Raw genomic sequence first — 25,365 nt, forward strand, 5'->3', positions numbered from 1 at the left:
TTTCCGGGAGGATTATAACAGGGAAACTGTTCCGCAGGGGGGGGGGGAGAATTTTCCAGAGGGGTTTTACGCAGGGGGATTTTCCGGGGGGAATCGTCAGTTTCTGCTTAAAGTAAAGGGTGAAATTTTAAACCGTTGAGTTATAATAGCTTTGTGTTTGCAGATAAAAATTTAGATTTTTTTTGGTTTGTTATTAAAACTAGAAAATGTCAAATAGGAATTAAATTTATTGCAAATTTCAATCGCTTTTGAGATCTATGAAAATAGATCTTCCTAGTTACGATAAGAAATGAAAAGGTAGCAAAAAAAAACATCAGAGTCTGACGTTGCATAAGATAAACCGGTACTGATAATTAACGTTGCCAAAATATCAAACATCAAGAAAAAAACTACGAGACTTTAGTTAGTTTAGTTTTAATGTCTGTGCTTTCGTCATAGGAAAGTTTCATTTGCTAAAGGTTAAAATATAATACAGTCGGTATTTGACTCCAAAAAGATATGCCATATATCCATTTTATCAACAGCCTACGATAGGCTGTTGCTGCGTGATGTAGACTATTATCACATGTGATTTTGTGACGTAATATTGCCCATGTCATGTCAGGTTTTATTGTCAATTTGAGCATAAACAAAATTACAACACAAAAAATATTCCAAAGTGTTTCCGACGAGAATTCCATATATATTGGTAATTTTTTGGGGAGCTCTGGGTCTCTAGATAACACTAGTGTCTCCCAGTCCACTCTCCGCCACCTAATCACGATTTTCAGAACTGGGCAATGACAACCCCTCAAGGTCCGAAGAGAAATTTTTGAATAATTTTCTGAATTATTCCCTGTTAAACAATTTTAAATTTTACTTTGGTTCGTTCCGAAACCTATACCTTTGATATTTTGGGGAAAAAATAAAATTTTAATGTGATTTCCTATAGGTTTGAGACTAAGCTTTAGGTAACTGATTTGATTCTAAGAGGCAATATCAAACATATCACACCATATTAGGTTGTTATTACGTCATATTGTTTATCACGCCGCTACAGGTTGTTATCATGTCATATAGACTATTACCATATGTGGTGTTGCGTAGTTATAATAAAGTAAACTAAACTAATTATATTATATACTCTGTAGTTTCCAATGGTTTACCCAGATGTTTTGACCATTTTTGACGAGTCCCAGTTCTTCAAAGACAATACTAAGTTCCAATGGAATGTTTTAATAATTTTCAGGAATTTAGGCCTGATTTGATGTAGGTATCTTGCTCCACTTTGGATGATCATGGTTGCAGCAGCAGCTGCAAACAATTAAAGAGAAAAATATGGCCCACAGTAACCGGAAGTTTAAAAGTGCTTTTCTAAGAAACTGTCTTGTGGGAAACATTTTCCCTTAGAGATTGATTCCGATATTACAACTATAATTCAGATTCCACAACATAGTAATTATTATTGTTGAAATATATTTAGAAAATTAAAAAAAGAGCACGAAACTTCTCAAAACTGACGTCAAACTGAAATAAAAGTTTGCCCTTGAAATTGTCATTGTCAAAAACGTGGGGGGTGGGCAGAAGTCAAAATACTGTTTGTAGTAATCTTTGTTAGTTTTAAGTTCTACTTGATTATTCATTTTAGTTTCTACTCGTTTTAGGATATATTTATTCATTTATATAAGTATCCAATTATTCATTTATTTAAGCATCTATAAGTATTAATAAGTATCTATTTATTCATTTGTATAAGCATATATAAGTATCTACTTATTTATTTATATAAGGGTCTATAAGTATACATTATCTTTCAGTTTGAAGCGATTATTTATTTTAGGTTCTGTTCACTTTGGGTTTCGTTAAGGCCCTGATTAAATGAACTTGAAAACATCGAGGTTCAATATTGAAGTTAGGGTAGCCTTCTGTCTCTCAATTCTCTAGAGACCGTCGATTGTCAAAAGCCCTTCAAATAGCACTTATTCATTGGCGAAAATATACAGGTTAATTATACCAGCTTATCAATCTGGCGTCTAGGGCGATCTGAAACGATTCTTTCTGGCAAAAAACTTGTAAAAATTTCAGGTAGCTGAAAATATTCTATGGGACTGTTCGAAAACAGGAGAATACATCGAAAAATGGTTACAATCATCTTACAGGTTATTGTCTTCTGCTCATGATAGTACCGATTTTGTTCTAAAAGCAATATCCTTCATAGAGTACACTTATGAAAAAGAGCTAGACATTTTCTAAGATTTCTAAACAATTAGAGGAAATAGAGCAAAATCCTAGCAAACATTTTGTAGCATCTTCAAGAAGCTACGGCCTGATATTATAAACGGTATCTTCTGCCAATGATTACATGAGTACTTTTTAAATATAAATTTTCAATATTAACATGGGATTTTCGAGTTCCGCCAGTTCACTTAATCAGGCCTTAATTCATTGATAGTACTAACGGGCCCATTTTAGTTTCAACTATTATAGGACTTTTATATTTGCCCTTCTGAAGTTTTAATATGGTTCTTTACTTTTATATGAAGATCTTCTTGTTCGAAAAATATGTTAAAACTGATTTCTGTCTGAAGTTCCATTATTGGATAATACTATCAATACTTTTCGAGCTTTTCAGGTTTCTGTTTAAGAATCAAAATATCGGATTCTAGTTTAAATTTTTAAGTAGCATAAAATTATCTGAGCGTTCCTTTGATTGTGTTAAATAAAAAAAAACAAGTTTTTTTTAACTGAAAGTAAGGAGCGATATTAAAACTTAAAACGAACAGAAATTACTCCGTATATGAAAGGGGCTGTTCCCCCTCCCCCAACGCCCCGTTCTTTCCGCTAAAGTTTGGCTCTTTCTCTCAACTCTACTTTTTAAAACAATAAAAAACTTTAGCGTAAAGAGCGGGGCATTGAGGGGGGACAGCCCTTTTCATATACGGAGTAATTTCTGTTCGTTTTAAGTTTTAATATCGATCCTTACTTTCAGTTAAAAAAAACTTGTTTTTTTTATTTAATTTTTGAACGTTTTTGAATTAATGCATGTTTTGATTTTGGCTCTCCGCACATGAATGATTAAAACGAAATTTGCATATTAATTTATTTTTATGGCTAAATGGCTTTTTCATAGTTTTGGTCGGACTATTTTGAGAAAAAAGGAGCGGGGGAGTAGGCCTATTTACCCTCCAATTTTTCGGTTATTTAAAAAGGCAACTAGAACTTTTACGAACGTTTTTATTAGTAAAAATATACGTAACTTAGGAATTAACTTACGTAACGAACTTCTAAATTCGTATGTTTTTATTACGTATATGAGAAGGTTCACCCTCTCGTTAATACCTTGCTCTTTACAAAAGCTTAAATTTTGTCCTAATTCCTTAAGAATGACCCCTGAATCACAAAGGCCGTAGAATAAATAGTTGAAATTAATAAAACAACTTTAGCGTAAAGAGCGAGGTATTAGGAGGAGGTGAATCCCTCATATGCGTAATAATTTCTGTTCGTTTTAAGTTTTAATGCTGCTCCTTACTTCCAGTTGAAAAAAACTTTTCATATTTACTTTTTCATTGTTCTTTAAGAAAAATTCTAAAATCCTGCGCCCCCTTCATGGAAATTTTCTTCCCTAATTACAAATTTCTCCATGGAAATTTCTCCCCGCCCCCTCCACTCAATCCCTCCCCCATAACCAAAAAATCCCCCTGAAAGCGTCTGTACACTTCTCAATAACCATTACTATATGTAAACACTGGTCAAAGTTTGTAACTAGCAGCCCCTCCCACGGGTACTGTGGTGGAGTAAGTCGTCCCCAAAGACATAGTTGTTAGGTTTTTCGACTATGCTGAATAAAATGGCTATCTCAGAATTTTGATCTGGTGACTTTGGTAAAAATGAGCGTGGGAGGGGGCCTAGGTGCCCTCCATTTTTTGGTCACTTAAATAGGACACTAGAGCTTTTAATTTCCGTTAGAATGAGCCCTCTCACGACATTCTAGGACCACTGGGTCGATACGATCACCCCTGGGAAAAAAAAAAACAACAAAAAACAAACAAATAAACACGCATCCGTGATCTGTCTTGTGGCAAAAAATGCAAAATTCCACATTTTTGTAGATAGGAGCTTGAAACTTCTACTATGGGGTTCTCTGATACGCTGAATCTGATGGTGTGATTTTCGTTAAGATTCTATGACTTTGAAGGGGTGTTTCCCCCTATTTTCTAAAATAAGGCAAATTTTCTCAGGCTCGTAACTTTTGATGGGTAAGTCTAAACTTAATGAAACTTATATATTTACAATCAGCATTAAAATGCAATTCTTTTGATATAACTATTGTTATAAAAATTCCGTTTTTTAGAGTTTCGGTGACTATTGAGCCGGGTTGGTCCTTACTACAGTTCGTTACCACGAACTGTTTGATTCAACATAACCATTTAATAAATTTCGTTTAATTTGAAATCAAAGACAGTTCTTGCACTAAGCTTTCACACTAATAATCAGTCGAAATGTTACAACATTTTTCTTTCAACGTTGTAACGTTCTAAGTTACAATTTCATATTATTCAAATCACTGAAAATGTGATGGAAGCGCAATGAGTCCAAACAGTGCATGTTAAGGACTAATGTTTTTTCTCAAGTCTTAAACCGGGTTGAAGACTTGTCTTCAAGGGATTAGAACCGGACAGCAAGGCCTTACAACCGGACAACAAGGACTCTCTATGACCTACAGTTGACTTCTTGGGTCCATCTTGACTACAATGACTATGACTACACTTGAATCTTGGGCCCATCTTCCACACCGCATAGTTTATCAGGCTTGGTCTAATGCTCGTCTATCCAGAAGAGTTGACGTCCGGCACAAGCAGTCTTAAGCCTATTACCTCCGATTCATATGCATGCCTACATTATTGCACTACGATAAACAAGCAGTCCACAATAGATAACGTAGCTCGGAGGAGGTTATTTGACCAACAAAAGCCCACCCAAAGAAACATCGATCAATTAAATCCAATGCAGTGCTGTATCGTTCACTAGGCTATGATTTCCCCATTGGGTAACACTCCTCAAGGTTACCCTGCACACCCTTTGCAGTCATTGTTGTGGTTAGGTAAACTTGTGAAAAGTCCACCCTGACGCCACAACAAGCAACGCAAGCAGGGTCTCCCTTTTAAGGATTGGGACGGAGGAAGAAGCTTGTGTCAGGGTGGAGACTTCAAACCATCTCACAACACCGGTACAGCTCCCACCTTTAATACCCAGCTTATCCTTGTCATGGCATTAATAGATATTTCAGCTAATTCCATTAAATTTCCTTTAACTGGCTCTACTGGTTCCTTTAAAAATGTAGAAACAAGATTGTCTGAAAAGGCATTGTTTAAAGTGAGCGACAAATGCTCTACGTTTGAAGACCAAAATATTTTTCCCTCTTTGGCTGTTTTGACGAAATATCTTAGTCTTAAACGGCAAAATTAAATTATCGTAACTGGTTTCAATCTACATAACCTAAGTCTGTGTAAGAAATTCAGGAATGCTTTTTGCGCAAGTTTTACTGATACTGCAAAATAAATGAGTAGACCTTATATGTTGGATAAAAGTATATTGTTGCTCAAGGGCGATTTTTCATAAATAATTGATTTTTTTTCCTGGAACTTCTCGAAGATAGCGGTGATAAAATACCTCTCAGGACTCTTACATATGTGACAAATTTACAGATATTTCGTGGGAAACATTCAGAGAGGTAGACAGTAAAACTTGTATTTAAACTCTATTTTAATAAAAACTTGATTGATATTTAAAGTCTAATCCCCTAATTTAGATAAAGATCTTTTTGTGAGGTTTATTATGTATATTTAAAAAAAGCGAACAGAAACTAATTTTAAAAAACAAAGTTTTTCAGCGTACCAGAGAACCCTACTTTAGAAGCTTCAAGCTCCTACCTGCAAAAATGTAGAATTTTGCTACTTTTGCCAAAAGACAGATCATGGATGCGTGTGTTGTTGTTGTTGTTTCTTTCCCAGTGGTGATTGTGTCGAAATAATGGTCCTAGAAAATCGAGGGAGGGTGCATTTGAACGGAAATTAAAAGTTCTAGTGCATTTTTAAGTGACCAAAAAGATTGTAGGGCAACTAAACCCCCTCCAATGCCCACTTTTTCCCCAAAATTATCTGATAAAAATTTAGAGATTGCCATTTTGTATAGTTGAAAGATCCCAGTATAGTTGAAAGATCAAATAACTGTCTCTTTAGGTGCAAAATGACCCCCCACAGTCCGTAGGGAGCGGCCTGCAAGTTATGAAATTCACCCATTGTTTACGTATAGTATTTGTTATTGGGAAGTAAAGACATTTTTTGTTTTTTTTTGGGGGGGGGTGTTTTTGGGTTGGATTTCAATAGGAGAATATTTCTTGGGGAAGGAAAATTCTGAGGGCTCAATATTCCAGGGCAAATATTACACTGGGTGATTTAATACAATTACTATACTATATTCTTTTTAATTGTCTTACATTCTCTTTGCCAAATGTTTCATGTGAATATGTTCCACGGGAATTATCCAGGGTCTTTTTTCCGCGTGTTTTGATTCCGGGAAATAATTTATAGGGAAAAAGCCATTTCTGGAGTGATCGAGAAACCGATTAGAGATTAGTCTTATTCAAATGAAAGAATGCTAAGGAGAATTTTACAGGTTGAATAGTCCGCAAACCATTTTACAGGAAGTGAGGGCCTTTACCGAGGATGGGAATTTCAGGGAATTCTACAGGGAGGGGGTGAAGTTTACGTTGGATGAAATTTCCACGGATAAGTTTTCCATGAGGGAAGGGGTATGTTTTATAGAGGGTGAGCCAGATTTACCGGTATTCTTTGAAAAACGAACAGAAATTATTCCATATATGAAGGGTTGCCCCTCCTCAATATCTTGCTGTTTTTGTTAAAGTTTGACTTTTGTCTCAATTTTTTAAGATTGTCTATTGAAACACAGGGGCCGTTTAAGGGAATAACCATTCATATACGGAATAGATCTGCCAAAATTAATATATAAATTTTGTTTTAATTTTTCATGTACGGTGAGCGAAATTCGAACCTTCCTAAGTTGAAAAACGTTCAGAAATTAAATTTAACAAAAACAAGTTTTTTTAACCGAAAGTAAGGAGCGATATTAAAACTTAAAACGAACATAAATGGACTATAAATTTAACTAAAAAGGACACTAGAACTTCTAATTTCCGTTCTAATGCACCCCCTCCAGATCTTCTAGGACCACTAATTCGATACTATCACCCCTGGGAAAAAAACAACAACAAATAAACACGCAACCGTGATCTTTCTTTAGGGAAAAAATACAAAATTCCACATTTTTCTACATAGGAGACTGACATTTCTGCAGCAGGGTTTTCTGATAACCTGAATTTAATGGTGTGATTTAAATTAAGATCTTTTTTACTTTCAGGGGGTTGTTTCCCCCTTTTTTCGAAAACCAGGCGAATTTTTTCAGGCTTGTAGGTAACACTAAACTCTATGATCTTATGTATTTGGAATCAGAATAATAAGCTGATTCTTTTGAGGTAGCCTATCTACTGACAACAAATTCTATTTTTTTAGAGTTTCGGTTACTATTGAGCCAAGTCGTTCCTTACTTGCAGTTCATTACCACGAGCTGTTTGATTCAGGGTACCCTAACAGATACGGGAGCTGCCACCACCACTAATCCCCGACTCTTTAAGTTTAACCTTAGAATAGCAATGACCATGTCAGAGGTAGCGTTTATGCCCTACCATAGCAAAGAGCTTTTCCGGCGGCTTCGTATGCAAGGGATGGTTACAAAAAACTTTGGAAAGGAGTCATTCGATTGAAATTTGAAGTTGCAGCGCCCTTTTTAAGAGTCGAAAGTGAATGCTGGGCAGCTAGCCAATGCGCCGCACCCACTTTTGCCACCTCCTATAGACCCCCCCCCAGGGCATCCGATGCAGATCCTAAGATTTGTTCAGCCATTGTCTGAGCCATTTTTCCAGAATAGTATATATATGCTTCCGGGAATGACTTCACCTCCATGGCCTCTGGATTGAGGACTGTATATTATGCAAATTTCCTCTTTTTTTACAGATAGGTTTTATGGTGGGAAAAAGCGGTTATGTTTGATCTTGGGTGTCCATCGGCTCGAAACTTTTAGAAATCGTTTTCTATGTCAAAATGATCACAAATACTGTCATGGGGAGCGAGAAAGGGAGTAGAGGGCCTGGAAACGGCCCAAAACTTGCCGAGAGGTAAGCTCATTGGACTTGATACCCTTTGCCCGTGAGGATGGGGGTTCGAGTCCTGGTGTCACTGGTTATTAGTTTTGGAACGGGGTCAGTGGGAGACTCAGTAAGCTCAGCTAGAGTAGACCAAGCTCTAAATTGGCACCTGAAAAAGCTGGGAAAGGTAAACAGGAAGTGTGTGCAAAATCAAAAAATACTGACACCCCACCCACCCCCATTTAACTTACTGACTAAAAGACTATAAAAAGGAGATCAGCACCGCCGATAGGGACTGTAAAGTCTAATGCCGTATTCTTTACCTTTATCGTAAGTTCTTGGATCAAGAGAGACTAGACATGCAAAAATACTGTTTTGCGGCAAACACCCCCCCCCCCGAAAAAAAAACAAAGAAGCCATCAAAATTTTCCCAGTCAACTAAATTTATATCCTCGAGTCCTTCGGCTAAAGAGACCCCAATACAGAGGGAAAAATAGAACAAAGTATTAGTGTGCCCCGAAACAGGGCCCGAAAAGGGACAGAACAGGGGCAAAATTTCTTTCCCTTGGCACTCAGTATGGAAGGGTGGTCATGAAAAACTGAAACATGAAAAATTCGACAGAAAATGAAAAATTTTAGTACCCTTTTTAAGGGTCAAAAGTAAAACAGTTCAAAATAGGGATGATACCTTTTTATTGACAGTGAAATATAAAATTATTTAACTGGATATTTCGAACACATATACAGTGTTCATCATCAGCAGTAAATCTCAGAGTTTTACTGCTGATGATGAGCACTGTATATGTGTTCGAAATATCCAGTTAAATAATTTTATATTTCACTGTATATTTCACTGTATATACTGGATATTTCGAACACATATACAGTGTTCATCATCAGCAGTAAATCTCAGAGTTTTACTGCTGATGATGAGCACTGTATATGTGTTCGAAATATCCAGTTAAATAATTTTATATTTCACTGTCAATAAAAAGGTATCATCCCTATTTTGAACTGTTTTACTTTCGTCATGGAAAGGCAGTGTGGTCTTCAAAGTTATCTTTTTAAGGGTCAAAATGCGTTGAAGGGCAACCAGCCTCTTGGAGGGTCAAACGGACCTAAAATTTTGATTTGGAGGAGGGGAAAGCGGTCTAAAAAAAATGTTTTCTCCGGTCTACAGAAACGTCTTTGCACTACAAGTACCTACGGAGCCTTTAATCTATTTACACCTAGGTAGAAAGGTAAACTAAAGACAGTGAATGTTACCAGGGGATCAAAAACTATTGGCAATACACTGGGAACGGCTTTTAGGAATCAATTTGAAACTTCCAGAGGAATCTTGGGGGCAATGGATGTCAAGACTCGGGAATGGGCTAGAGGGGAAGCGTCAAAAGATTTTGATTTCTAAACTGTTAAAAAAAAAAAGTTGACACTATGAGCTTAAGTTGGACCACAATCTATTTCCAATAAAGTAACAATGTAGGCCGAAAGATACAATGTGCACCCAAGTTATCAAAATAGCGCATCTGCATTATCTCAGGAACAGTTCCTGGAATCGGAAAAGAAATTTCAGGGGGTGTGGCGGGAAAAGTGAACTTCGATAAAAACGAAGTTTCTGGTAATGCTTTTCCACCCCCCCCCCTCCAGGAAAATTTCTTGACAGCGTTCAGGGTGTCCACCTTTTGTGCCAGTAAGCATATGAATGTGATTTTTCTTATTCATAAAGAAAATATTTTTCTGAAATAAGAGAGGAACTATTGCCCCATAACATCCATAATCAGGCTTAATCCAAATGAAGGGACACTAGGAATAAATTTGAAAGCCCCCTCCCAAACTTTGTCCAAAAATTATGTGAAGGTTCCTAGGGAGTTAGAACATTTTGGGATAAAATTCACTTTTCGAGACATAAAGTACACCCCCACCTACACAATGCCCACTGGCCCTCCTCCATAATAGCTTATCCACAACTACAGCTCATTATACATAATGTTATCAAATCACAAGTGAACCAAATCAGTTAAATGGATCTTTAAAATGAATGGCTATGCTAATTGTTTATTTTGTAAAAATAAACTATGGGACTCTTTTCTCACTGTGCGGCATTACTGTCTCTGAAACTGGGAGGCTTAACAAATAGCTTTTAGATACTTTTGTATCAACTGGCTAATACAGAATTTTCATTCCGTAGCAATTTGGCCTCTTTGTGGCAAAAAAGTAGTTTAGCGTCATAAGACCGCAGAAAACACTTTGCTGTGTCACAATCTTTTTGGTTACTTAAACAGTGAATTAGAACTTAATTTCCGTTCGTATGAGCCTATTCCCGAGAAAGAAAGAGAGAGAGACAAAAAAAAAACAATACAGAGATAAAACATTATCGATAATCGGTATCGATTACCGATATCTTTTGATCGACAACATGCTCAGAGTTTCTGATTGTTTAAGATAGTATCTAACCGATCAATTTATGCCATGACAAGGTTTTCTTCAGACATTTAGTTTGACAGAAGAGTGACGATACCATAGGATATTCATAGAAGGCATCATAGAAGAGATCAATAAAAGATCGATCGATCAATATCGTTACCGATAAAGAGATTTTTTTTTTTAATCGGGTAACCGTTTTACGATTCAAGGACCGACTGGGAAGCAGCCTTTCCATGAAATGTGCACTAATTTATTATTTTAAAGATGACTATCTCTCTACCCCTTATACGTACTTCTTTTTTAGTCAATTTTGATGGAAGAACAAACAGATCCAGTAGTACACGGCGAACAAGAGACAAATGAAGAAAAAAAAATCTAAAAAGGCTTGGTATTCCCGCGCAAGATTTATTGGTGCCATTATGTTCAATACAGCGGCAATGATGGTGCCCGCTACATATTTCACACTCTCAAAAGCCTGGGTTGCACATATTAATACGACAGATGTTGCAATAACTGATTCGTACACTTATCTTGGTGTGATAGCCAAAATATTGAACGAAGGCCTCCCAAGTGTAGGGTATCTTATCATTGGAGATGTGACAATATCCAAAGAAAAACGTTTCAATTTGATCCATAGCTTGGTGTGTTTTCAAGCACTTGCTGGACTTGTTATGAGTTTAATCTTTATTTTTGCGGCCTCATCTCTATCTAGTATCTTAATTCCAGGTGAAGTATCATCTAAAAGTATTCGATATATCCAAATTAGTAGTTGTTCAATTTTTTTTAATGTCGTAGACTGTACCATCGTTCTCGCATTCCGAACAGCAGACAGACCTGATATACCCATTATCATAAATATTACTAAAACACTGGTGAATATCATATTAGATATAGTTCTGATATCAAAATTCAGAATAATTGACGTTACTACGGTGAATATTCAGGCGATAAGCCGACTAATATGTGACTGTTCAGGTGTTATAGCAGCAGTAATAGCATACAAGCAGGCGACATCCAAATATATACAGAATTTTTCATTAAGAAATCTCAAGCCTTTTCTAAAGCCAAGTATTTACACGTTTTCAGAGACAATACTTCGTAATAGCATATACTTATGGCTTGTTTCAATCATTGTGAAAATGGAAAGAGATTATGCTACAGCTTGGGGTGTCTTCAATACTATTCGATGGGGAATCGTAATGGTGCCAAACCTAGCTTTTTTCGAGGCGGCATCCACATTTACAGGTATACCAGCTTCTTTATATTTTTTCTATTTGCGTAAATTCACATATAGTACTTGAAAAGGGTAAGGTCAAACCTGGAGTATGCCATCCAACAACCAACAGGGTAAAACCTTTGTAATTCTAAAAGGGCAATAGAGCAAAATATTAGAAAAGCGTAGCTTCCTATTAGACAAGAGAAACTTCCGTATCAAAAAAGGAAACATAATTCATTCAAGTTAGTGTTACTTGGCAGATAAATTATGATCATTTGGCTCGCTTAAATTTGAAATTATAGCTAAACTCTAACTGAATCACTATATATATATATATATATATATATATATATATATATATATATATATATATATATATATATATATATATATATATATATATATATATATATATATATATATATATATATATATATATATATATATATATATATATATATATGTATATATATAAATATATATATATATATAAATATATATATATATATATATATATATATATATATATATATATATATATATATATATATATATATATATATATATATATATATATATATATATATATATATATATATATATATATGTATATATATATATACATATATATATATGCAACCAGTTATATAATGTCAGTAGCAAGGCCCAAATTTTTATAAAATTTTCCAAGTTCAGTTCAGAATCGTAATCGTTAAAGGATCATTACATTATGTAAACTGCAAAAAATGTTTACGTGCATGAGCAAAAATTTCAATGTTTTAATTCAAACTAGAAACATACCTGAAAATCTTAAAATTAGTTTTTTTTTTTTTTTTTTTTTTTTTTTTTTGTTAGATAAAATGCACTCATTACGTGATTAAGCTTACAGGTTTGAACGCAACTAGTTATATAATGTAAGTAGCAAGGCCCAAAAAACGAAAATTTGCAATTATTACAAATGATGATTCGATGTTTTGACAAGGGAATAAAACAAAAACTTTAAAAACAAAAACCAGAAGTTTCAATCTTTGTACATATGGTTTTTAGAAACCAGATTAGCTTCAATGATTAAATATTTTGAAAAGACTCCAGCATAAAAAGACATTAAATAGCGAGAGCAAAAAATTGGTAATTACAAAAATATTTGTGCATTTTTTAGCAAGAGATTAAAACAATTAAAAACCTTAAAAAACGAACCTTTTTGAACACAACCAGTTATAAAATGTCAGTAGAAAGGCCCAGAAAACTAAAATTTGCAATTATTAGAAATGATGATTCTTTATTTTAACAAGGGATTCCAACAATTCAAAAACCTTAAAAAAGAAAACCGACGGTTTGAAACTTAGTACATATCGTTGTTAGAAATCGGATTAGCTTCGACGATCAAGTATCTTTGAACAGGCATTTCAAAGTAAGGGAGTACAACAATTCAAAAACCTTAAAAACTGTTATAGTTTTCATAATGGTTAGGCTAAGAAACCCTTACTTTGAAAAAATTCTTTCTTGGGCATACTCAACAGAAACGACACTAAATTAAATTATTTTTCACAGGACACAGATGGTCCCTCTTCAAAAAGAAAGCGAAGGAAAACGTCAGGTGGAAAGACATTATAAATGTCATGATGTACTCAATACAATCTACGATACTGACGCTTATTATGGAGACAATGACTGTGATACTTATGTCAGTGTGGTTAATTGAACCATTTGCTCTTTTTCTGAGCGAAGATGAAAATGTAGTATACCTGGTGAAAGAAATGTGGTCTTCCCTCTGTTGGAGTTACTTACTCACTTTACTAGGAATGCAGTTGAGTGCTATTCTGATAGCAACATGGCCTGCGTGGTTTTTCATAAGAACAATAGGCAGTAGTGTATTATGGACACTGCCGTGGACAATTGCACTGAGCTTGAGAGAGTCCAAAGATGAAATGGACTGGTATTTCTTTGGTTATGTTATTGGAGGCGGACTAATTACATCTTTTGTTGTAACAGTTGCCAGCGTTTGTGGTTGGATGTTTATAATTAAAAACCGACATTTTACTGATCCTAGATATACATAAAAAATCAGAATTAAATTATCGAAAAAAAAATACTTCCCATTAGAAGGTTGAAATTCCCAAAAAATATTAGAGGGGAAAACAACTTTCGATAATAAAAGCGTGAAAACGCAATAAGATAGATAGAAGAGAGATATTTAATACTTAATATCCACAAGTGTCATTGCTACACAAATGAGTGAAAGAAAAAACACACACACACACATTCGCCGTTATTTCCAGCACTCAACCCCTTCACTCCCCTCCAAAATCTTTCCCTGTTTGTCATTCCCTATTTAATATATTTTTCTACCATTTTGGTTGTCCGTACTTCGAAAAATAATAATATTAAAGTTCTGTAAATTGGGACAAAAGGCCATAAAATTAAGCGCATCCTCGCCAATTTCTCCACACATGGGGCTGGAGTAAGAACCATTGATCTCCCTCACCTCTCCTAAATACTTTGTTCTTTCTCCAGGTGCTAGAAAATTACCCCTCCCTGACATATACCACTTAATTTGCTCGCTATTTAAACCAACTTTAAAATAAATATCCCATCCCAAGTACTCCTACCATTGACGGTAAAATTCCACATATGAACCAAAAAAAAAAAAAAAAAAAAAAAAAAAAAAAAAAAAAAAAAAAAAAAAAAAAAAAAAAAAGCGGAATTTGAAATGCGGAAGCAAAGACTGCCAAGGATAACCTACCATAAGCAAAGTTTTAAAAGGATCCTAGGATCTAAGGATACCACAAAATTGGGAAATAAAGCAGGGCGCTAAACAGCCCTTCCCAAAGTTGCCCAAAATATGTTTAAACCATTTAGAGCATATTTTTCCGTATCATATAAAATAGGTTGCAAATCCTTTAAAACTATCTGAAAAACTTAAATTTCGAAACTAACAATTTAATTTGGGGGGAGGGGCCAGAGCCGACACCCTCCTTTATATATATATATATATATATATATATATATATATATATATATATATATATATATATATATATATATATATATATATATATATATATATATATATACACCTAGTTGGTGGGGGCGCTTCGCGCCCCCCCCCCCAGCCCCCCGCGCCCGTAATTCGTTACGCGCCATTGTAGTTGTGTCCCTGTGTCCCAGCTGTGAATAGATATATATATATATATATATATATATATATATATATATATATATATATATATATATATATATATATATATATATATATATATATATATATATATATATATATATATATATATATATATATATATATATATATATATATATGTTTTTAACTACGTAAAACTTGCGAATACACAACATTCTTCGCTGTCCTATTGTCTGTGCATATAAATAGATTGTCAGGTTTACTGACTCTTGAACATGCAACATATAATTGTATATGTATATTGCATATAATTGTATATTATATGTCCCGGTCGTGATTTGTGTCCCGGTGTCCCAGTCTGTAATTTCTCTTTGGGTGTCCGGTCGTCATTTATATTCCCTGTGTCCCGGTCGTCATTTGTGTCCCGGTCTGTAATTTCATCAGTTGACAAACATGACGTCAGTCGACAAACAACTTCATGACGACATACAGCTCAATCCTTATAATGACGTCAGTCGACAAACATGACGTCAGTCGACACACAAACATGACGTCAGTCGACAGACACACAAACAAACAACTTATTTATATATATATATATATACTAGCTGTTGGGGTGGCGCTTCGCGCCAAGTCGTTACGCGCCATATTAGTTACGCGCCATTGTAGTTGTGTCCCTGTGTCCCACCTGTGAATATATATAGATATGTATATATTTTTAAGTACGTAAAACTTGCGAATGTACAACATTCTTGGCTGTCCCATTGTCTGTGCATATAAATAGATTGTCAGGTTTACCGGCTCTTGAACATGCAACATATAATTGTCCATGGGAAAAACAATTTGTATTCAGATCTATACCTCATTATTCTAATGATTGCCCTTGAGCTTTGTTGATGGTGATTGCTAATCGAACATTCCCTGTGTCCCTGTCGTATTTATATTCCCTAGGTCCCGGTCATCATTTGTGTCCCGGTGTCCCGGTCTGAACATACATTCGTTTTTGAATTGGTATATGATGAAATAAATTTTTGTGTTTTTTCCTTTTTTTTCTTTTTAGTTTTTTTTGTAGTTTTTACCTTTTTTTAGTTTTTTTAATTTTTTTTTTACTTATGTCCTAGTCGTCATTTATATTCCCTGTGTCCCGGTCGTCATTTGTGTCCCGGTGCTTTGTTGATGGTGATTGCTAATCGAACATTCCTTGTGTCCCGGTCGCTTTCTCTTTGAGTGTCCCGGTCGTCATTTATATTCCCTATGTCCCGGTTGTCATTTGTGTCCCGATGTCCCGGTCTGTAATTTCGTCAGTCGACAAAAATGACGTCAGTCGACACACAAACATGACGTCACTCGACAAACACACACACACACAGACAACTTATTATATATATATATATATATATATATATATATATATATATATATATATATATATATATATATATATATATATATAAATATATATATATATATATAAATATATATATATATATATAAATACCTTTACAGTCTCTCCTAATTTCCAAATAAATATATTATTTACATGAAGATAGGATATTAATGGCAACGCACAAAGAGTGCTTGTGTGATAGGAGAAAAGTTTCTTGAGTTAGTCAAGTAAGATATATTTAAGAAAGTCCTGGAGAAGCTAGGCAGTGGAATAACAGAAACGGATTAGTGCTTGAGAAGAGGGTATCCAAACAGGTAGGGGGATAAATATAGAACCAGGAAATCCAGAAACGGTATTGTGATATAACAGCGTCCCGGTATCTCTCTCTCTCTCTCTCTCTCTCTCTCTCTCTCTCTCTGTATTCTAGGATTAAGGAATTAAGGGGGAGTAACTTTACTTTAAGGCAAGCCTAACAAGGAGGAACTAAAGTTGAAAATATTAGCAAGGGGAATTTTTGACCACTTGGTGACAAGAGAAAGTATTTGGGAAGGGTGAAATCGAAGATAGGTTCTCACTTTTGCCCGATAAGGAATTAAAGGGGCTGAAGGAGGAAATTTTTCAGGACGGTATACAAGGGAGGAATGGTTGGACATTATATTAAGTGATAGAAGTTTTATGGAGATTAAGAGATAGGGAAAGCTTGTCGGTACAGGTATAACATGGAAAATTATAGGAAAGCATGGTCCAATTTTGCATTAAGCCTGGTCCATAAAGGTTTTTCTGTAAATAAATATCATATTATATCATGTCATATAATCCGATAAGATTAAAGAAAAGAAGTAAAAAATAAAACCAAATATAGAAACCTCTTTTTAAATTTTCGAAGCACAGACCCTCTGACACAGCTGAAATCTAGTGTTTTCGATTCGTAAATTAAGACTAAATTCTGGACTGAACCCGGTAAAAGTTGCCAAGCCCAAATGACAAAGTGACTTTGGCAGGTCAATTAAGGCTGGCATATCTATTGTTGTCTCTTATTATCTTCTTTCATTTTGTGTGTCTTGTCAACATTTCTACAAGAGCTAGATGTAGCAAGTTTCGTCTCTTTTTTGTGTATGTTTTTGATTGTCATATTTGTTTCCAACATTGATTTCTTTTTTCTCTTCTACCCTGTTTCTGATATTATGTTACTAAAAGTGGATAATAAAACTTTCATAACTATTTTTACAGTTCAGTCATGAGATCGTGAATACACCTACTCCTAGAAACTCATTCGAGCATCAAACCGTTTTATGACAACACAACTGCGCACGCTCCTCCCCTCTAATCAAACAGTTCGTGGTAACGAACTGTAGTAAGGAGCGACCCGGCTCAATAGTAAACGAAACTCTAAAAAACGGAATTTCGATGCTAAAAGATATATCAAAAGAATCGGATTTTTATGCTGATTTTAAATATATAAGTTTTATCAAATTTAGTCTTTGTCATCAAAAGTTACGAGCCTGAGAAAATTTGCCTTATTTTAGAAAACAGGAGGTAACACCCCCTAAGAGTCATAGGATCTTAACGAAAATCACACCATCGCATTCAGCGTATCAGAGAACCCTATTGTAGAAGTTTCGAGCTCCTATCTACAAAAATGTGGAATTTCGTATTTTTTGCCAGAAGACAAATCACGGGTGCGTGTTTATTTGTTTTTTTGTTGTTTTTTTTTCCCAGGGGTCATCGTATCGACCAAGTGGTCCTAGAGTGTTGCAAGAGGGCTCATTCTAACGGAAATGAAAAGTTCTAGTGCCCTTTTTAAGTGACCAAAAAATTGGAGGGCACCTAGGCCCCCTCCCACGCTCATTTTTTTCCAAATTCAACGGATCAAAATTTTGAGATAGCCATTTTGTTCCGCATAGTCGAAAACCATAATAACTATGTTTTTGGGGATGACTTACCCCCCACAGTCCCTGGGGGAGGGGCTGCAAGTTACAAACTTTGACCAATGTTTACATACAGTAATGGTTACTGGGAAGTGTACCGACGTTATCAGGGGGATTTTTTTGGTTTGGGTGTGGGGTTCAGGGGAGGGGGCTATATGGGAGGATCTTTCCTTGGAGGAATATTTCATGGGGGAAGAGAAATTCAATGAAAAGGGCGCAGGACTTTCTAGCATTACTATTTAAAAAAACAATGAAAATATAAACATGAAAAAGTTTTTTCAATTGAAAGTAAGGAGATGCATTAAAACTTAAAACGAACAGAGATTATTACGCATATGAGGGGTTCTAAAAATACTTTAGCATAAAGAGCGAGGTATTTAGGAGGAGATAAATACTTCGCTCTTTATGCTAAAATTTTTTTAAATAATTTCAACTATTTATTCTACGGCCTTTCTGATTCAGGGGTCATTCTTAAAGAATTGGGATAAAACACAAGATTTAGTGTGAAGAGCGAGGTATTAACGAGGGGACCAACCCCCTCATGTATATAATCAAAAATATAAGAATATAAAAGTTTGTTACGTAAGTTGATTCTTAAGTTACGTATTTTTTTTTACTAATAAAAACGTTCGTTAAAAATTAAAAGATCTAGTTGCCTTTTTAAGTAACCGAAAAATTGCATGGCAACTAGGCCTCCTTCCCCACCCCTTATTTATCAAAATCGTCTGATCAAAACTAAGAGAAATCAATTTAGCCAAAAAAAGAATTAATATGCAAATTTCATTTTAATAATTTATGTACGGAGAGCCAAAATCAGACATGCATTAATTCAAAAACTTTCAGAAATTAAATAAAAAAACAAGTTTTTTTAAATGAAAGTAAGGAGCGACATTAAAACTTAAAACGAACAGAGATTACTCCGTATATGAAAGAGGCTTTTCCTCCTCGACACCCCGCTCCTTGCGCTAAAGTTTGATTCTTTCTCGCAACTCTACTTTTTAAAACAATAAAAAACTTTAGCGTAAGGAGCGGGGTGTCGAGGAGGAAAAGCCCCTTTCATATACGGAGTAATCTCTGTTCGTTTTAAGTTTTAATGTCGCTCCTTACTTTCATTTAAAAAAACTTGTTTTTTTTACTTAATTTATTCAAAGCTTCGCTCTTTGCCCACTCCCATAAAGCTTCAATTTTCTTCAAATCATTTCTTATGGCCTCTTCCCGGCCAATGAGATGGCCTGCCATTTATTTGGCCCCAGATGAATGGCCAAAAAGAGTAACCAAGAGTACTATATTCCATAAAAATTATATAGCCAAAAAAAGTAATGATTGTGTTAATGTTGAAGGCAAAAAAAGAGAAAAAATTGAAGACCCTTTTTGCTTATATGACAATTGCACTGAAAACTTAATGTTTTAATTGTGTATTTAGAAGAAACATCTTAGAAGCCAAAAGGAGACTATTATGGATTCCAGGTGATGTTTTTCAAAAGAAGACGAAACAATCTCGGGCGAGCTGCTATCCTTCATGAAATATTGTGAATGCGCTAAAATAAACTGAGGCAACGACAAAAAAGGATGACATCAAATTAAAGTCTTTTCCATGAGATACAACGATGCCAAGACACTGTTAAGTAAAATTATATTCAGGAACTTAAGCGAACTTAATCCCCACTAAATTCAAACTTGGGCTGAAAGGAAGAACATTCAATTGTTATTGCTTATAAGCCACAAGTATTTTGTTTGGTCCTACTAAATAATAGAAATCATCTGCTTTTGGATCTATTGAAAAATGCTTTTAATTCTGTTTTCAAGATTTACTAGCAAATGACAGGAAATACTTCTGCCGTTAATAGTAAGGTCGCATGGAAAATTAGGTCCCATCAACTTCAGTTTTATTGATTGAAATAGTTTGCATTTATTGTTTGCAACCGTGTCAAGACACGGTTCTGCCGAGCATATCTCATCCCGTGGGAGCTCGTGTTCCCAGACTATGTTCTGTATTACTAGTAAGGCTTCTGGTCAAACTTCTTACAGCGTTAAGGATCCGTCCAATCTGGATAGCGTAAAGAAGAATTTATAATACACCTACCAGGGATCTCTATTACAGAGTACCGAGACGTAAGATTCGACTCATGAAACACTAATACTAATTTGCTTAATAAAATATCAGTATTGGAAAGTATGCTGCTGTATAACGATTTAATGTGTATTCAGGAACATTTCCGCGTGTATTCTAGTCTGAAATTATCAGATATGAGTAAAAGCTTTCGTAGCTTTTCCGTTTCCGCAAGGTTACTTCATCCCCAAGGTTGTCCGTCTGGAGGCCTGGCAACTTAATTTTATGTGTGTATTCAGTCAAGTCTGTTTAGTTCTAGTGATACTTTCCTAACAGTGAGGGTAGTTTTTGCGTAGTGATAAATGTGTATTGGCCCACTAATTATAAGAATGATGAATCGGGATGATTATTTGGACAAGCTTGTGAGAAATTTGATGAGTGTATTAGACAGGTACAAAACCTTAATATCCCATGTGTTGAGGACTTTAATTGCGATATCAATTTTTCTGAACAAGCAGTATCACTTAGTGCTTCTAATCTCAGTGGTGTTTTTTCTGATGAGCTGATTACGCAGCCAAAAACTGAAAATTTCACATACATTCAAACTTCATCCCATACATAGAATCAAGACCACGTGGTTACTTTGACTGATTCCCAAATTTTTCTGGTTTCTGCAATATGTATTTACCAATTATCGGACCACCTTCCCCTTGCCATGTTTTTAAACAAAAATTAACGAATACACCAATAAAACAAGATCTACCCAAGCCTAAACAGTTTTCAAATATTGATTGGGATAAATTGATCTACTCCTATATCATAAAGTTCTTAATTTTATCTGACAAAAAATTTGCATCCCCTACCAACTTCTTCAGAAATCTTGCCCTTTTGATAAAACTGAGATACTGATTGCTCTTGATTTTCAGTGTAATGAGATTTACCACACTCTAAAATGTGCAGAAAATGCAGCAGTCCAAGTTGGAAAAGTCCGCATCCACATTCAAGTCCCCGATTGGTTCAAAAACATAAGACTCTCCGAAGCATGCTATCGGTCGAAACTTTGGCTTTCTATTCGGAAAGATAATGGTCGTCGTAGGTCGGGTGATTCGAACAATATTTGGCTTTATACAAAACAGCTTTTCTTAAGATCAGGCATTGTTGATTTATACTCGTTAAAAGTTTCTGCTTCACCCAATTCCATTAGGAAATCCCTTTCTCCCTCAAACACCTCATTTTCGAATGTTCCCAAGGCTTCTGATATCCCCTATACGAATGGAAAACACATTTTTCGAATGAATTCACTGCACCAGATCCAATTTTAGACTCTAAATTTGATCCGAACTTGATAAATTTCGGTCTGTTTATCTAGAGTATCACTACGTTGTTACAATGCAAGTCATACTAACGACAGTCTCAAAGCTGAAACGGAAGGCTTCGTCTGGCGTAGATAATATTACCGCACTACATATTATCCTTGGAAACCCTTTGCTCAAGTCACGCCTATCACGCCTAACATGAAGACAATTTTTGGATACTTCAACAATACCGTTGTCTTTTTGCATTAGTGATATCACTCCCATCCCAAGAAAGGCAAATCTAACATTTTGTGTTCGGCCTTTAGGCCTATAACAATCTCAACTCCATTCTGTTAAGTTTTTGAGCTTCCTTTTGTTGATGAATTAAAGGAGAAATTTAGCGTTCCGCCCTATCAGTCTGGTTTTCAGAACAAAATAGGCTGTACTGATACACTTAGTGCTGTAGCTCATATCTTAACAGAAGCTGAACTGATCGGAGAAAGCAGCACACGATGCCAGGCGTGCATTTGACTCATTTATACGCGATGCCATGCTCCTTCACACGGTAAAAAAGGCGTTTATTCCTCTGTTATTCGCACCTTAAGTGATTTTTATACGTTGATTTTTATATATAGGTATTACAGAGGTAGCCTTCCCGATTGTTTTACAGGAATATTTTGTGAGAGGTCTGATGTTCACCACCACAATACTCGGATACGAGGTAATACTGAGGTTCCTCGATTAGTTTCAAGTAGGTGTTCTTTTTCACTTATTTACAGAGATTCAAAACTTTGGAATAAACTGAGTGTAGATATCAAGGAATTAGGTAGCCTTGACCAGTTTAAGTCTTATCTACGTGTGGAGTTGCTCGGTAGGTATGCTTTTGAAACTGATTAATTAATATAAATTTTACATAGCTTATTCATTTGTAATATTTATGTATTTTTTTTTATTTTTTTTTTGCTGTTGTCTTGGGGTCACGCAAGGGAGTGTATTGTTTATGTTTTTTTGTTTTTTGTTGATCTCGGTATATGGTCTCATTCTCCATAACTTCTTATTCTCCATATTGTCTCTTTTTTTTCTTTGAATTTAGCACAGCCTCGCAAGCTTCGCTTATGTTGTGCTATTGATTAAGAAATGTTTTTTTTTCTAATAAAATTGTTCTACTACTACTACTACTAAGAAACTTAAATTCGCGGCTTAAAGTACGCATTAAATATCACTCACTTGTCTCATTAGTCAACAGAATGATCTGGATAGTTTTGCTTCTGTTTATAAATGTACGCGTCAATGTACTATCACTTCGCCTGCTCTTTTTAATAACGGCGATTTAGACGCCCAATCAAAATGCGTATCCTCATGCATTGAGGCAGCAGCAAACGTAACTTTTTCTCTGCTGTGTGGCTGATGTCCTTAATCTTAGCAGGACCATGCAGCAAACCGAGTAAAACTTCAGCATACTTGAGAGTGAAAATACTAAACTGGGTTTGGAATTTAACTCTGAAGAATCTGAGGTTCTTCTACAGCCAGTTGAACAACTAGTCTGCCTTAGTCCTCCAATTGGGCCATCCCTAAAGCGAACCCGCTTTCTGCTTGTTTCCCACCTTGAAATAAGTGTGGTACGTCTTATGCCTCAGTTGCCAGAGGTAAACAAAAACATTTCAACCAAATAATCGTTGCTAAACTATACAATTCAACAGCACTGCCACACCTATAAACAGCACCATTTTGGAAGATAAAACAGATAAACGTAAACGCCGTTCAATACAATTCAAATTTGCGAAATATTTACTTCATTTACCCCCTTGGACCCAAAATTCAGCATTAATCCTCAAACATAAAATAGCGACCCAACAATAGCTCTGCCAAAACTTATTTTGAAACGCGCCCACAAAATTCAGTTTTCATCCATGGTATCCACTTCTAATACAGTGATGTTTAAAGTTGTATGTATGTAAGAGTTGTTCAGTGTTTAATAGGTGATGTTTATTAATCGCATAATAAACGCTATAATGTTTAATGTTTTCTCCCGTTTTTGACATTTTCTCTATTTTGTACTTGGCTCTATGTTCTTTTTGTATTGTTTGACGGGTTAGATACAAATATATAGATCTTTATTTGACAGAAAAAAATGACTGTTAATTATCATGCAGACGATTCCAACGGAAAAATGAACTAAATTATGCCATACATAGGACTTTCAATCCAAACTTTTTTTTTTGAAATATCCATCACATCTTCAAAATGAACAACTTGTAAGTAGATATGTTCCTTTTCTGCTGAGAGCAAATTTTGGAACAGATGACCCAGAGCTACCGAAGAAGGTCAGCTGAGCAGCACAATACAACACGAAAGGATCAGAATCCTAACCAAAACTGAAAGACAGCCCAGGAAATTTGTTTGGGCAAAATTCTCCGCACACAAAAATGGAATTTCTGCGATATTTATGCAGGGGAAACAGAACCAAAAAATTATAAAGGCATATGCCATGGCTTTCTGCTCGATTTTATGCCAAGGTTGATTTTCTGCGCGGGAGTGCTGAGAAGCTTATTTCCTCAGAGCAAGCTAAAAAAATCTTAAGTAGACCTAGCAGATACTGAGCTCAGAGTCACCAAACCTGAATTCACTGGAAGGCTAACTTAAAAAATCAGTAAATTGAACTGAAAAGTACGTAGACGGCAACTAAGGTGCAACAAAGAACGGCAGAGACATTATCAGCAAAATTATACCCAGAAAAATTATGCAAGGGAGAAAACTTAAACTTTACAATCAGTTTCTTAAAAATATCTAAAAATGCTTTAAAAAATACAGGTAAAAACTCTTTATCATTATCATACTGTGGTCGGACTCAACGAGCCAGGCCGAGGCTCAGATCAAACAAAAGAGCTAATAATGGTAAAACCAAAAAAGGTGGGGTACTTACATCCTTGTATTTGTCGATATCGTTCAAAAGCTTGTATGCTATGAACTTTTTGAGATGTGTAACTGTTGCCTGTGCAGAGCACCTGATAAACTTTCTTTTCAGTTGGCCAAGACTTGTCTCAGGATCTGTATCAAGGCACTCCAAACACATGCTGACCTGAAACAAATTAAAAATCAGTACCGTCACTTCTTCTTTCTTTTCTAGATACCGGTATAACTCAATTTCAGGATATTCGAAACAAAAAAATAGTTGTTGTACAATTTTGATTTCTTTTCTTGAATTAATTTCTACAATAGGGTTATTTAGCATCAATATTAACCACAGAAACAAGAATTGAAATTCAAATAACAGCTTTAGCTTTTTGTGTAGTCGATGATTTTAAATTATAGTAATATCTTTTAAATAAATATTAAAAATAAGAACTATTAAATATAAAGCACACATATTAAACTGTACAAAAAGCGGTAGCGTGCTAGTCCCCTCGGAGAATTCGCTAATGTATCCTTTGTCTTCCTTTGAGACGGGCAGCCCATACTGAGGCTCGAAAATATGATTTTCAAGGTATCGCATCGCCTTAATCATAGCCTATTTGAGGTTGATGATAAACTTTCAAGCTATATATCATGAGTAACAATTCATCATAAATATCTGATAAAAACCGATAGGTTCGCCACGATAGGTCAATCACAGATCGTTGACAATAAGTTACTATCAACGAAATTAAGCTTTTGGAATATATCCTTCGTGTTACTTTAATTTATAGCATCATAGTCAAAATTAATGATTCATTTGTTGTTTTTTTT

General features: G+C 35.2%; 2 protein-coding genes across 2 annotated transcripts in view; one reads left to right on the forward strand and one right to left on the reverse strand.

Moving 5' to 3' along the window:
- The window catches only part of LOC136025546 (polycomb group RING finger protein 3-like), a 41,317-nt gene that overhangs the window by 689 nt on the left and 15,263 nt on the right, over nucleotides 1–25,365 (reverse strand). Inside the window, 1 exon segment of the mRNA XM_065701574.1 lies at nucleotides 24,563–24,941. Within this exon segment, the coding sequence (XP_065557646.1) occupies nucleotides 24,563–24,941 (379 nt within the window).
- On the forward strand, nucleotides 415–14,808 carry LOC136025308 (uncharacterized). Its single transcript, XM_065701208.1, has 3 exons — nucleotides 415–458; nucleotides 10,929–11,869; nucleotides 13,392–14,808. The coding sequence occupies exons 2-3, from the start codon at nucleotides 10,984–10,986 to the stop codon at nucleotides 13,898–13,900; spliced, it is 1,395 nt and encodes a 464-aa protein (XP_065557280.1). The 5' UTR covers nucleotides 415–458; nucleotides 10,929–10,983; the 3' UTR covers nucleotides 13,901–14,808.

This window comes from Artemia franciscana, chromosome 3, assembly GCF_032884065.1.
Source record: "Artemia franciscana chromosome 3, ASM3288406v1, whole genome shotgun sequence".
Lineage (NCBI taxonomy): Eukaryota > Metazoa > Arthropoda > Branchiopoda > Anostraca > Artemiidae > Artemia > Artemia franciscana.

Bases quoted from the DNA above. Each gene is read 5' to 3' on its own strand.
- LOC136025308 (XM_065701208.1), top strand. From the start codon at position 10,984: ATGAAGAAAAAAAAATCTAAAAAGGCTTGGTATTCCCGCGCAAGATTT. The intron at 11,870-13,391 runs GTATACCAGCTT...TATTTTTCACAG, and splicing joins GGCGGCATCCACATTTACAG to GACACAGATGGTCCCTCTTC.